Source organism: Dipteris shenzhenensis, chromosome 12, assembly GCF_047967505.1.
Source record: "Dipteris shenzhenensis isolate YYH24624 ecotype China chromosome 12, Dip_SZ_1.0, whole genome shotgun sequence".
Classification (NCBI taxonomy): Eukaryota; Viridiplantae; Streptophyta; class Polypodiopsida; order Gleicheniales; family Dipteridaceae; genus Dipteris; species Dipteris shenzhenensis.
Genome location: NC_141607.1, coordinates 47,615,680 through 47,629,249, shown reverse-complemented (window position 1 = coordinate 47,629,249; position 13,570 = coordinate 47,615,680). Strand labels below are relative to the sequence as shown.

Genomic DNA, 13,570 nt, shown 5'->3' with positions numbered 1-13,570 from the left:
ACTCAGTGCCGCCTCTCCCTTCCCTATCTCCAATCGCCAGCGCTCCATCATTGGCTACATATCAGTATCTCTGACACACATATACCCTTGTGGGGGCTGCATTGCATTGAAGAGGGCCAGCCAGCCTTGATGGTGATTGACTCGATGATGATGATGATGATGACCACGATGATGCCATTACTGATGATACGACTATGTACTCCTTAGCAGTTAGCATTCAGCATGGAAGATGATGCTCGATTGTAGCTCCACCCTTTCTGCTTGTTGTATCAGTTTTCTATCAGTCTCTACTTGTTGTTGGTGACTTGATCGATGATTGCTCATTGCTTGTTGCATGGTGACCTGTCCGGTTGTTTTCTTTGCTCCTACTCCATACATGTTTGCACCTCCCTCTACCTGCACCCTCTTCATAGGCATATGTAGGAGGTCTTGCAGCATGGAGTGACGTCCCTCCATACTCTCACCAATCGGCATTGAGCCACCAACAACGAAGGGCACGCTGCCACTCCCGTCAATTTATCAAGGAATGTATTTGGAGAGTGGAAAGTCCATTCAAGGATGCTTCAATCCCAGGTTGCAGATTTTTGCCTGAGCTTCTTTGTCCCCAACATCCGCTAGCATCGAGCTTTATTTTTACATACGAGGGTGGGAATGCCTTGTGTTGTAGCATTGCAATGCAGGCCAGTGTGAGGATGGATTTCAGCCTTCCTCTTCTCTAGTCAAAAGATGTCTCGACATCAAGGGAGAAAGTGAGAGGCCTCTCTTTACTTCTCTTGAGCAAGGCATCCAACACTTGCTCCTTTGGTACAATTCTTGGCAGCTATATTTCTTGCTTGACCCACTATTGACGGTCTTTTCCCTAATCGTGAGTTGACTATTGAACTACTCTTGGCCAAGCTCGGTACTTACCATGTAACGAAAGAAGGGGAGGCTCTTCTCTCAATGCCCTTCATCAGTCCAATCCCACTCTCCTAGGTCCCACTGCAAATACTTTATTGGGGTCTCACCATAGAACCACAATTTCCATGAATCCAAGGCCAAGAGAAGTAGGTGAAGGTCTAGGTACAACCACTGAGAATCCACTCCGTGCTATATAAAGCCAATGACCCTGATAGGCTAGAAAGCAATTGCCAAAGAACATCTAAAGATCTAGACAGCCTGCCTCCCTGGACATCGAAAACTAAGGCATCCTCGTGTAGTCGTGGCAAGGCAATAACCTAAACAAGAATGCCCAATCCCAAGAACGCTGCCATTCAAGTGGAACAAGAAATAAGCATATTATCTATCTCATCCAATCCAATGGAATGGTTGCATCAATCTGCTCAATCCTTCCTGCACTTCCTTTGAGATGACTTATTACTTGCACTTTACAGTCCTCTAGAAGCTTTCTGAAAGCTTTCCAAGATCCTATAGAGGAGGCAGGGGCTCTCTCCCATCTCGATCACTACATATGATATGATTGACCTAGTGGTCTGCCATGCTCATCGAGTATGTTGTCATTCGACATGACCGGCTGCTTGTCAATCTCTTCTAGAGAAACTGGGGGAATTCTCCAAATAGTTTTTGAAGCTGCTCCAGGCTTTTAGAAGGATTGCCATAAGAGGAAAGGAAGGAGATCTGAGGGGGGGCTGAAGTAAATATCCATTTGGTGCTACCCATTAGTCTCCACCTGAAGGAGGAGTACATGCATGTATGCTTTGAATAAAGAAATCCTTCCAAGGCTCTTGCCCAACCCCTTACCACAAACTTGCAAAGTAATGCCCAACTGCAAGTTCGGTTCTATAATATTGAGACCTCCCCTTTTGTTGGAGGAATCAATGTCTCCCAAGCCACCCTAGCCACAGTATCTAGAGTGCCATCTAGCCGATTCCACAAGAAATTACTTATAGGTCTCTTGAGCTGATTGATACAATCCACCAACAAGAGCAAACATACCATGCCGTGGCTAGCAAAACCTAGTTAACAACCACCACCCTCAAAGCCAAGTCTAATTTGGTTGAACTCCAAATGAGAAGTTTCCTCATGATGCTCTCCATCTGGAGTAAACTGCTGTGAAGAAGAGAGACCCATACCGACCTAGCATTCTACATATCTGATGGACCCCCCCCTCGAAATCCACGTAAAACCAAAATCAGCCCCCCAATCAGGAGTGTCCTCATCATTGATCCAAAAGCCATTAGATTTGTTCCAATTAATGTGTGCATCAACTGCAGTACAAAACAAATCCAAGGCTACCCTAAAGGACGCGAGCGTCTGTTAATTGGCATCCAAAAAAATAGCAGTGTCATCTGCCAACTCATAGCCTTTCAGTTCCTCATTATGTCTTAGGGGAAGCTTCAGCCCAAAAATGTCAGCTTGTGATCTGAGAAAAATGCCAATAGCTTCAGCCACAGAGAGAAAAAGAAAAGGGGCCAAAGGGCATCCCACAAACTGATATGGAAATCTGAAATCTCTCTTCCCTGAATCCTCTGATAAGTACCTAGCTGTGGGCTGATATGTACAAAGAGGAGATCCCTCTAATCCATGCATCTAAGAATCCAAAACGATTGAAGGATGCCCTCTAGGAAATCCCAATCCACTCCATCATAGGCTATCTTGAAATCCAAGAGTAGAATGGCTAATTTTTGTCCACTTTGCGTAGCCCAATCCGAAGCTTCCCAAAAAGAGAAAATGTTATCAAAATGCTCCTTCCATGCACAAAGCATGTCTCTGTGTCATGGATAAGGTCCGGAAGATAGGACTGCAATTGTAAGCTAATTGCTTTCACCAGAATTTCATGCAGGTGCTCAAGAGAGTGATAGGTCCCCATTGTGACACTAAATTTCTGCAACCCCCTTTTGGAATGAGATGGATGAGACCAATACCAGAGTTGCAAGGCTGAGGTAATATGCCCCCAATCGCATCCCAATGGGCAATTTAGAACGGTGGGGAAAGCCCATTTGAACCCAGGCACTTGCCCTTGTGAAGAGCAAGCAAGGAAGTCCTGAATTCCATATTGGTGAAAGACGCATCTAGTGAGATCCTCATATCCTATTTCACCAATAATGGAATGTTCTGCCATATCTACACCCTGGCATCACCTCTGACCAACGTGTCCAGATTTGCTGCAAGAAGTGAGGCATAAAAATCAGTGGCTATGCGCATGATGGCATCTGGATCAGACACAAGACCCCTTTGAGTCAGTAAGCTAAGTGACACTCTCTCTACTATGTCTCTGGCCATGAGCAGAGAAAAAGTGATTATTGACTCTCATCTAAGTCCAAAAGGACTCTCGTGCATGAAAGGCATACTCCGCTCTCTATTCGGTCGCTAATGCCATAAAGTAAGAGATTGTCATACAGAAACTTGCTTGGATTCAGGAGCGCCTTGCAATAGCAAGGGCTCTTCAGCAGACATTGCTAGATTGGCAGAAGTCACTAATGTCAGAGAGGGTTGTTGCCACATGTGAAGGGGATGACAATGCACCCTGCATATGAGAAACCCAAATCTGTAAAACTGCCTTGGAAGGTCCTCTTCTACACAAAAGGCATCCAGAATCCTGAGACTGGCAAAGCAACCTCCTATGAGGCTCGGAAATCATCACCACCACTTGAAAGTAGTCTGAAGTAGAAACCCCCAAGAGCAATGCGAACCACTCCTATCCAAAGCCCAATCATCAATATAAAATCTATCAATACATACATGCTCGAAAACTAGAGAGACTGTGTTGTGATGGATATCCTCATGTGCATCTTGCAGGGCAAGAATGCCCGTCCCTGAGAACGCTCCCCACCAAGTGGATTCTGTGATCAGCAAGTCATATGTGCCTATCCACTCTGTCGGAATGGTTACCTCTATCTGGTGTATCCTGACTACACTCCCTCTGAAGTGGCCAATGGCTAAGAGTCCCTGATCCCCTGGAAGTCTCCTAAAGTCCTGCCAGGCGCCTACTGTAGAAGTAGGTCCCCTCTCCCATCTAGACCATTACATATAGTGTGACACTCCAAGTGGCTTGCCATGGTCATCCAATATCGAGTCATTCCACATGACTAGCTACCTATGAATTTCTTCACGAGAGATAGGCTGAAGTAAAGATCCATCTGATGCTGTCCATCCAATCTCCCCCATGAGATGGAGTACAAGATTGAATGCTGCGTGAGAAGAAACCTTTCTAGGGCTCCTGTCCAGGCATCAATCCACAACTTGCAGAGCAAGGCCGCAAGTTCGGGTCAATAATATTGAGACCTCATCCTCCTGTGGGGAGGATGAGGATCTCCCAAGCCACCCTGGCTACAACATCTGAGGTGCCATCTAAACTTCTCCATAGGAAGTTCCTAATAGGTCTCATGAGCTAAGCGATACAACCTCTAGACTTGCACCAACAAGAGCAAACGAACCAGGCAGTGGCCAATAACACCTGGTTCACAACCACAACTCTAGATCCCAAACAATCAAAAACTTGCCAAAAGAAGCCTGAGAAAATGTCAATCTCAATCTCTGCCGAAGGATGTCCAAGAAATTATGTGTCTTAGGGCAATGCCAAAAGATATGAGACACAGATTCCCTGGGAGATAAACACTAATGACAGATGGCTGGAGCAATACGTCTACATGATAAAAGCTGTCCAAACGGAACAACCCCAACAGGACACGCCATAAAAAGACTTGTTGGATGATTGGGTTCTTTTGCATTTTGAAAAAGAAAGGCTGATAAGAGCGGCAAAGACCAATGTTCATGAGATAGTATGGGCCTTTTCAAATTTTAGAGAAGATTAGTGATGTAGCTTATAGGTTGAAGCTACAAGATCATTGGAGGATTCACAATGCTTAGTCACCTTAAACCTTTCGAGGGGGATGTGCCAAAGGATATGCATTTCAAGATACAGCCAGAGGTTGAGGAGCTGGATGAGATCCTAGTTCCAGAGCACATTTTGCAAAGGAAGTCAAAGGTAGAGTTTCCCGTCGCTACTTTGGTGAAATTTCGGGATTATTCACCCTTGCAAGCAAAGTGGCTGGAAGAGGGTGATCTGGCATATACACCTCAGCTATTACAGCTCTATCTTGGAGCTTTTCAGCTTGAGCCAACTTTGGTTGTGGCTCCTTCAGGCTCAACAGAGCGTAGGTCTAGAGCATTGCCTGATGCCTAAGAGAGGGGTAGTACCTCCATTGCTTTGGTATAGACAGGCTCAGATGTCTAGAGGTCGTTTCGTGACATTGTATGTTCACCCGAGGTACATCATACACAACCTAGTTTTTTTCATCACTAAGTATCACATGCATTGTGTCATACAATTCTGTGTCTATGACAATACATGCTCAATCGATACAATTATATTCTCTGTCTCTCTATTGCTCTCTCTTACGGATTGAGAATCTACCATTCAAAGCTCCCCAACTGATACTTTTATATGTGAAAAGGCTTCACATTTACTGAAACAAAAAATAACCCAATTCAAAATTGAAAAAATTTCCCTCCTTTTCTATCTTGTAGCAAACAGTGCCTTGCATGTATCCTTTTAACCATTTTCAGTCCCACCACTTTGATCTAAAGTAAGAAGGCAAAGAACGCCTCCGAACAGTATCACATTAAGGATACAGAAAATAGATTAAAACAAAAGTATTGTACAACAAAGATGAAATAGAACGGTTCCATAAGTATGGGTGCTTTTCTCTTCCCAACCAAATAAAGAGTTGCAGGGTGATCTTCTATGCACCATTTTCCTAGGTTATATAGCAAAGAATGCCAGAGCTCCACTGGAGTTTATCCAATGAAAAAATTTCTAGAAAGCAGAGAAATAGACACAAAATACAAGGCCCATTTAACAACAGTCCAAAACACTTTGGATGCTCCAAAAATGTATGCGAGCATGCGAGCAAGAAACAAGTTTCTGAGCCAGGACACTCAAACAAAAATACACAGAGAAAAGAATGCACAAACACATTCACAATATCATGGTAGACTTTCCTTTACCTGGCCTCGCGCTTTTCGAGAGAGTTAATTTGCCCCCGCAATGATGCCACTTCTGCATTGTTACCATCTGTACTCCCTGACAAAATTATTGATCAGTCATTGCACAAAGGCTTGCAAAACAACAATCAGTTATGCATCTTGTTCTATATCTGTAACAGATCTACATATTTATGGAGTACTTTTGCAGATTATTCATGGATATTTCACTTCCATGCACATATCTTTACTGACAATTGTTCATATTTTGGACAATCATCTTCTTGTGCAAATCCTGTCCATAGATCATTATTAGTTCAATGGTTTTCACTTATAGTAACTATCACCATGCATGCTATGTTTGCCCTTGTCACCTTCTTGTGTAACCCTACCATCTGTTCGGCCTTGTCACCTTCAATATGACCATATCATCTCCAATGTGATCTTATCGTCTTCAATATGACTTTACCATCTGCAATATGGTCTTTTCTTACGGTCTCCAATATGGTGTTATCTTTGCCATCTACAGCATAATTATACCATCTACAACATGTTGATTGATCTTCAGTAACATAAGGGTCACATCTAATGACAAGATGTTAGAAACTAATGCATGGGGTGGACTTAATAGCAATGAAGTTACAAGTCAATTGACTATTCTTTACTATATTGCACTCGACCTACCTAATAATAAATTATCAACATGCCATACGAGAGTCATGACGCTTGGCACATCCACAAGGGTTTCCTAACACATGTAGGGGCTGTAGTACCCCTAATTCTTCTTGACATCTTTAGGGGGTGAGCCTAGGTGGGAGGGGCAATGAGGACATATTAAAATCACGTAGTTTTTAACCGTAAGATGGATGTGATCTTCAAAACCCAAAATCCATGAGCATAGTAATTACTGTGAGAGCAAGGTAAGCAATGAGCAAGAGTGAGAGCAAACACAAGTGAATAGAAATGAGTGTGTACAAAAAGAGAGTGAGGAGTCTTGTCTAAGTGACAAAACCCTATCCTATCCACTAACCGTAGTTAGGGATTGGAGTGTGGTTAGGGAGAAAAACCTCAATGAGGGAAAAGTGCCCCTAACCTACTTATTACAATACATTGGCCACTTCCTAGAATATAATAATAATTCTAACACCCTCCTGCAGTGCCAATGTGGTGTACAAGGTAGTGATCAATCACCAAAAGGAGATAAGTTCAGGGCACTGCGAAATGCCTCAACCTTCTCACCTGGACGTGCTTTTGTGAAGATGTCTGCAGTGCCAATGTGGTGTACAAGGTAGTGATCAATCACCAAAAGGAGATAAGTTCAGGGCACTGCGAAATGCCTCAACCTTCTCACCTGGAAGTGCTTTTGTGAAGATGTCTGCAACATTGTAATGTGTTGACACATAGATCATATTGATCTCCCCTGCATGCAACTTCTATCTGACATAATGATAATGAACCTCAATGTGCTTCGTGCGAGCAGAATTGCAGAAGGACCCTCCAATAAGAGACGAAAGTCAGCGAACAAACGACGCAGCCAAACACATTCAATTGTCGTTGTGAAAGCTGCCCTGTACTCAACTTCACATGAGGAAGTAGCCACTGTAGATTGCTTCTTGCTCAGCCAAGAAATGCAAGCTTTGCCCCAAAAGAAACAATTACCGCTCGTCGACTGCCTGGTATCATAGTCTCCAGCCCAATTTGAATCATTGTAAGCATGCATCTGCAAGTCACCCCCCTCGGAAACATCAAGCCATAAGATTTTGTGCCTTGCAAAAAACGGCAAATTTACAACTTGCCAATGTGTAGTCTTTGGGCTATGCATATACCTGCTCACCTAAGATATTGCATACTAAATATCGGGCCTAGTATTGCACAAATAGATGAGGAATCCAACAGCCTAGCTGTAAAGTGTGGCATCCATTGATTCACCTACATCATACATAGTAAGCTTCAGCCCCGGCTCTGTGGGAGTGGCTATAGGCTGACAATCATGCATGTCGAACCTATCCAAGAGCTTTTGCACATACTTGGATTGAGACATAGCAATGCCACGCTTGTCTTATATGAACTGGATCCCCAAATAGAAATTTAACATGTCCAAATCTGTCATGTCAAATTCAGCTTTCAACTCAGCTTTGAGATCTGTAATTATTTCCTCATTTGACCCTGTGAGCACCATGTCATCTACATAAAGAATGATGACCAAAATATCCCCCCCATTCTTCTTGATGTAAAGGGTGCTTTTTTGGGACTATTATGTAACCCCTTACTTGCCAGGAATGCATCAATCTTGGCATACCATGCACGTGGGGCTTGCTTCAGCCCATATAAAGCTTTGTTTAGCTTACAAACTTGAAGTGCATTGTTAGAAAGTTCAAATCCAGGAGGTTGTTTGACATAAACCTCTTCCTGCAAGTCCCCATTAAGGAAAGTTGTTTTTATGTCCAACTGATGGACATTCCAAACAAAATTTGCAGCCATGGCAATAACTAACCATATGGTGGTCATCCGGATGTCGGAGCAAAAGTCTCCTCATAATCTATGCCCTTCTTCTATGCATAGCCTTTGGCAACCAGCCTTGCCTTGTACCTGTCAATGGACCCATCTAGCTTCCTTTTCACTTTGAAAACCCATTTGGTACCAATGGCATGCTTACCTGGTGCCAAATCCACAACATCCCAAGTCTGATTTTTTTCAATGGACTGCAATGCATTGTGCACAGCATGCATCCAATGCACATTATCCTTGGCTTCTTCAAAAGACTCAGGCTCCTCTTCATCAAGAAGAGTACTTGCATAATCACTCTAAAAAAAAAGAGCCCCCTCGGTGTGCCTTACTGCACTACGAGTCCTGCCAAGAAATGGTGCCTCAAGCCTACTCTCCCTTAGAGTCTGTAGCAACCAATTCGGAACTGTTTTGGCTGCATGTATCTCTTGAATCTCTTGCCTGACAACTTCATCCACACCCTGTGGAGCTACAAAATCAGCTTGTGGCTGAATCGGGGCATGTGGATCAGGAGGAGGTTGCTGTAAATTCTGATTTTCAGCATGAGCCTCAGCTGGGGAACCAAATGCTATAGGAAGCATCCCCTCAAAAACATCATCTGAAGAAGCTGGAATAATAAATTCAGCATGTGTATGTGCTGAATTTTCTCCAAAATATAACATCTCTACTTACAAAAATCTTGGGAGAAGCCCAATTGTAGGGATGATAGCCTTTGCTTTGTGCACTATACCCAACAAAAATGCATTTAATTGCCTTATCTGACAACTTGTGTCGAAACTCCACAGGCACGTGGGCATATGCAACACAACCAAAAACTCTGAAGTGATCCACTAAAGGCTTTCTCCCTTGCCATGCCTCATAGGGAGTGAATGTCTTCAAAGCCTTTGTGTGAGCCCAATTCAAAACATAATTTGCACACATAAGGCCTTTGAGCCAAAACCTATGAGGCAATGTCTTACTGGTAAGCATGCATCTATCCATTTCCATAAGAGTGCGATTCTTGCGCTCAGCTTGCCATTTTGCTGAGGTGTAAGCCTCACTATAAGCTGATGCGTGATGTCTTTCTCCTTCAAAAATGCCTCAAACTCATGAGATATATACTCCCCCCCTCTATCTATGCGAAGTGTCTGCACCTTAAGTCCTGTCTCATTCTCAACCATAGCCACAAAGTGTTTGAAATGCATAAACACTTTTGATTTTGCCTTAAGACCATAGACCCAAGTATAATTAGTAAAGTCATCTATGAATGTAACATAATAGAGATAACCACCAAAAGCAACTGTCCTCATGGGACCGCAGACATCACTGTGTATGAGCTGTAATTTTCGAGTAGCTCTTACTGCACCATCCTTCTTAAAAGGAAATCTATGCATCCTGCCAAGGATGCAACCCTCACATGCATGAGGAGGAGGTGACTCCAAAGGAGGCAATGCATCAACCATAGCATGCTTCTGAAGTGTCATTAAGCTGCCATAGCTCATGCGCCCATACCTGGCATGCCATAACTACGCATTCTACATCGCAGTAGTGGGAGTGCTCACTGAAAGTGCAAGATCGGATCTTTTCTCAGATATGCCAAGCTGAAAAAGACCCCGATACAAAGTGCCAGACAACATCAAAGCACATTCATTCTCTTTGTCTCTGACTGCACACTTAGCATCATCGAATATAACCTGAAATCCTCCTCTATTGAGAGAGGACACTGAAAGCAAATTCTTATTTATACCTGGCACATAAAGAACATCTGAAATTCTGAAATCTGTGCCATCAGTGGATGTGAGGATGATGTCCCCCACTCCACACACTGAATAAGAAGAATTATTTGCATGTCACCTTCTTTTTAGTAGGTGGAGGTGCAGAGATGCAAAAAGGCTCTTCTTAGAAGTGATGTGCTTAGAAGCACCACTATCAAAATACCAAGTATTCAATGTCTCATTGACATTGAGAGAGCATGCATCCTTTGAAGGGTCATAATTGCAAGTCAAGAAAGCATATGGATCATCCTCAAAAGTGGTTGTAATATCTGAACTATCCACTGAAAAATTTTAAATGCAAGACAAAAAGGCATAGTTCTCTTCCACAAAGTTGGCTGTAACATCTCCTCCATCATGTGCATTAGGATCTGATGCATCTGAGATAGCCATACCTGAATCCCTTCTCTTTTCTTTGTCTATGCGCTTCTTGCATTCACCAATATAATGACCTGGCTTCTTGCAATAGTGACAAATGCCCTTCTTTTTAGGCTCTTATTTGCATCACCCTTAGCCTTATAAGAGGGCTGTCCTGAATTAGGTTTACGCTGACGTACGGGCTGATTGGCATGTTGCCTTTGTTACCCTTTCCTTTGGGCTTAACCTTAGAAAGCATGGCATGCTCGCCAACCCGTGTTGCCATATTTCTTCGTGTCTGCTCTTCATGCAACAGAAGTTCTACCAGCTCGTGAAAAGAGAGAGAATTGCTTCCCCCCCTCAATGACAAATTCAGCGAGGTGTGGAAACCAAGATAGGACTCAGGAAGGGAATTTAGAGTGGTGGTAATCATCTCTGAATCCAGAATAACTTCATCTATATTCAGCAATTGCTCCCTCAAATCTTGAAGCTTTGTGAGGTGAGCATTCATGGAATCTCCCTCATCCATATGCGTATGAGATAACTCTCTCTTCCAGAAGGAAACTCTAGCATCATTTCTTGCTGAAAACATACTCTCTAAAATCTCCCAAGCTGCCTTTGAGGTCTTGCATGACCGAATGTGAGGAATAATGAACCTCTTGACAGAAAGAGAAATCGCAAAAAGAGCTTGTGCATCCCTAGAATCCCATCTTTTCTGCTCTGCTGTGGGAGCCACTGGAGCAACAGCTGCTCCAATTACTTGTGCTGCATTTTGACCTCTACCCCTGCCTCCAGCTGTGTAGGAGTGACAAATGTAGCCACAGAATCTGGCCGTGCCTCATCTCCATTGACATAACCCTACAGATGTCTGCCAACCCAGATGTTGCATACCATAAAACTCCACAAGAAGTAGTTTGTGCCATCCAACTTATCCTCTTGTGTGACGACTCCAAAAACCTCATTGGGGTTGTTCTGAGCCATTTTTGCCACATAAACTCAAAAAACACAGCAAGCTAGACAAGTAAAATCCCTTCCTGGGATGTAAAATGCACAATCAAAGTCTGCCAAAGAAAATCTGCCCACAGTGACAATTACTGTCACGGCCTATCAAAGGCTTGAAATGCACCACAATGCTCTACAAATGCCCAAAAAATCTGCAAAGAAAATCTGCAAAACGTGGCAAACATCAATTAGACTCACACTGAGTCCAAACTGCTTGCAAATCTCCAAAATGCTCTTTCCACTGCCAAATTGCATCCGAATGCCAAAAGCCCCAAATTTCTGCAAGAAATTACACCTGAAAGGGACAAATGAACTAAAAGCCCCAAATTTTTGCAATTCTCTGCAAAGAATGCAAAAGCCCCAAATTTGCTCCCAAAATGCAAGCCAAACAATGGCGCTCTGCACAAATGCCTGACAAAAGCACCTTCCTAGATTCAAATCACACCTGCAAAGAAAACTTTGCAAATGACCACCCTGTTGGAGTACTTTGCAAAAGTACCTTACTCTGGAGACCTGCAACAATCCGTACTGTACAGCTATACGGACACTGACAGCAAGCAAGTACGTAATGATCTGTACGGATGATACCACAGTACAGACGACGTGTACAGAACCTATCAACTCTTGTACGGCGACCTGTATGGAACTCTGTGCTAACAATATAGAATCCGTACGTTTCTACAGACAACGGTGCTTGCAATCCAAAATGCAAGTACATTGACAGTATGGAATGCAAGTAAAGGCGGTACGGACGGCATGCATGTACGAAATCCTTACGAATCTTGCACGTGAAGTACGGCGCAGTCTGGTACGAAATAGCGACGTTGATGCAGAACCGTACGGCTGTACAAAATCCGTACAATCGTACGGAATGGAGGTTGCGAGCTGGAGCAGTTGGGTAGCAGGAGCACTAGCAGGGACAAAACGCTCTGATACCAAATGTGAGAGCAAGGTGAGCAATGAGCAAGAGTGAGAGGAAACGTAAGTGTCCTGAATAGAAATAAGTGTGTGTACAAAAAGAGAGTGATAAGTGACAAAACCCTATCCTATCCACTAACCGTAGTTAGGTTTTTTTTTCTTTTGAAAAAAAAAAAGACTTCTATTAAGTAAGAAATAAACTCGCTAGAGCAAGCTTTGTGCGGAAATACAACATGCTAAGCATGTAATAAAAACACCTCAGAAGAATAAGGTAGAAAGAAACCAAGGCTGAGGCTGAAAATGCCAACTCAACCCTGTAGAAGTCTCAGCAAGGAAGGGAGAGTCTCTCCAATCCCTGAGAAAAGTAACTCTCCTAAAGGAGGCTGCTCGAGAGGATCCCTGCATGGTTGCCCATATGGCCATCAGAGTGTGTACTGTATCTATCCAAGTACTGGCCAAGATCTGAGAAGGGTGAACCTGAGAACCCTCCATAGCCTCACTGCATCTGGCTCTCCAAATGTGCCATGTTGCAATGCTAGCTAAAACCTCCCATGGAGAGTCAACCGAGGAATGAGCAGCCCTAAAGAGAGTGGCTGGAACATCCTCTAAAGAGTACTTCACAAGGTGTCATCGGATGTGTAGAGCCCAAGACGAATCATGTCTCTCAAAGAAAACCTGGGACCTTGAAAGAGTGAGCCAAGCCACTGATCCGCAGGTCATATAGAAGGGGAGGCGAACAAAAGTGCTGAAAAGTCTTGCAATCCCCTTCCATATGATTCTCGCCTGTCTGCAATCCCAAAGGCAGTGCTGTAATGTCTCCGAAGCAGAAAGGCAATGAGGGCAAGTAGAGTCAGCCCCGAACCTGGATCTCCAATGGTTTATTGCTATCCCACCATGAATAGAAAGCCAAAAGAAGAGAGTGATTTTTCAATTCCAGTGGGATTTCCAGAGCCTCTGCCAAAAAATTTTATGCAAGTCTGCAAAAATCTGATAATTCTCCCAATGAGGAGCTTTGGTGGGCCTCCAACCCCTACAGCTGCGCTGGAATTTCCTCGCATTACTGACCATGTAACGAAAGAAGGGGATGCCCTTCTCTCGGTGCCCTTCATCTA

General features: G+C 43.6%; 1 protein-coding gene across 4 annotated transcripts in view; it reads right to left on the bottom strand.

The window, feature by feature from the left end:
* The window catches only part of MAD1 (mitotic checkpoint family protein), a 161,628-nt gene that overhangs the window by 16,219 nt on the left and 131,839 nt on the right, over positions 1-13,570 (bottom strand). For 3 of the 4 annotated variants that reach the window (XM_087383168.1, XM_087383171.1, XM_087383170.1), the window contains one exon: positions 5,950-6,025. In XM_087383168.1, coding sequence (XP_087239294.1) covers positions 5,950-6,025 — 76 coding nt within the window. The remainder of the gene's footprint in view (positions 1-5,949; positions 6,026-13,570) is intronic. The other variant, XM_087383169.1, reaches the window with a different exon arrangement.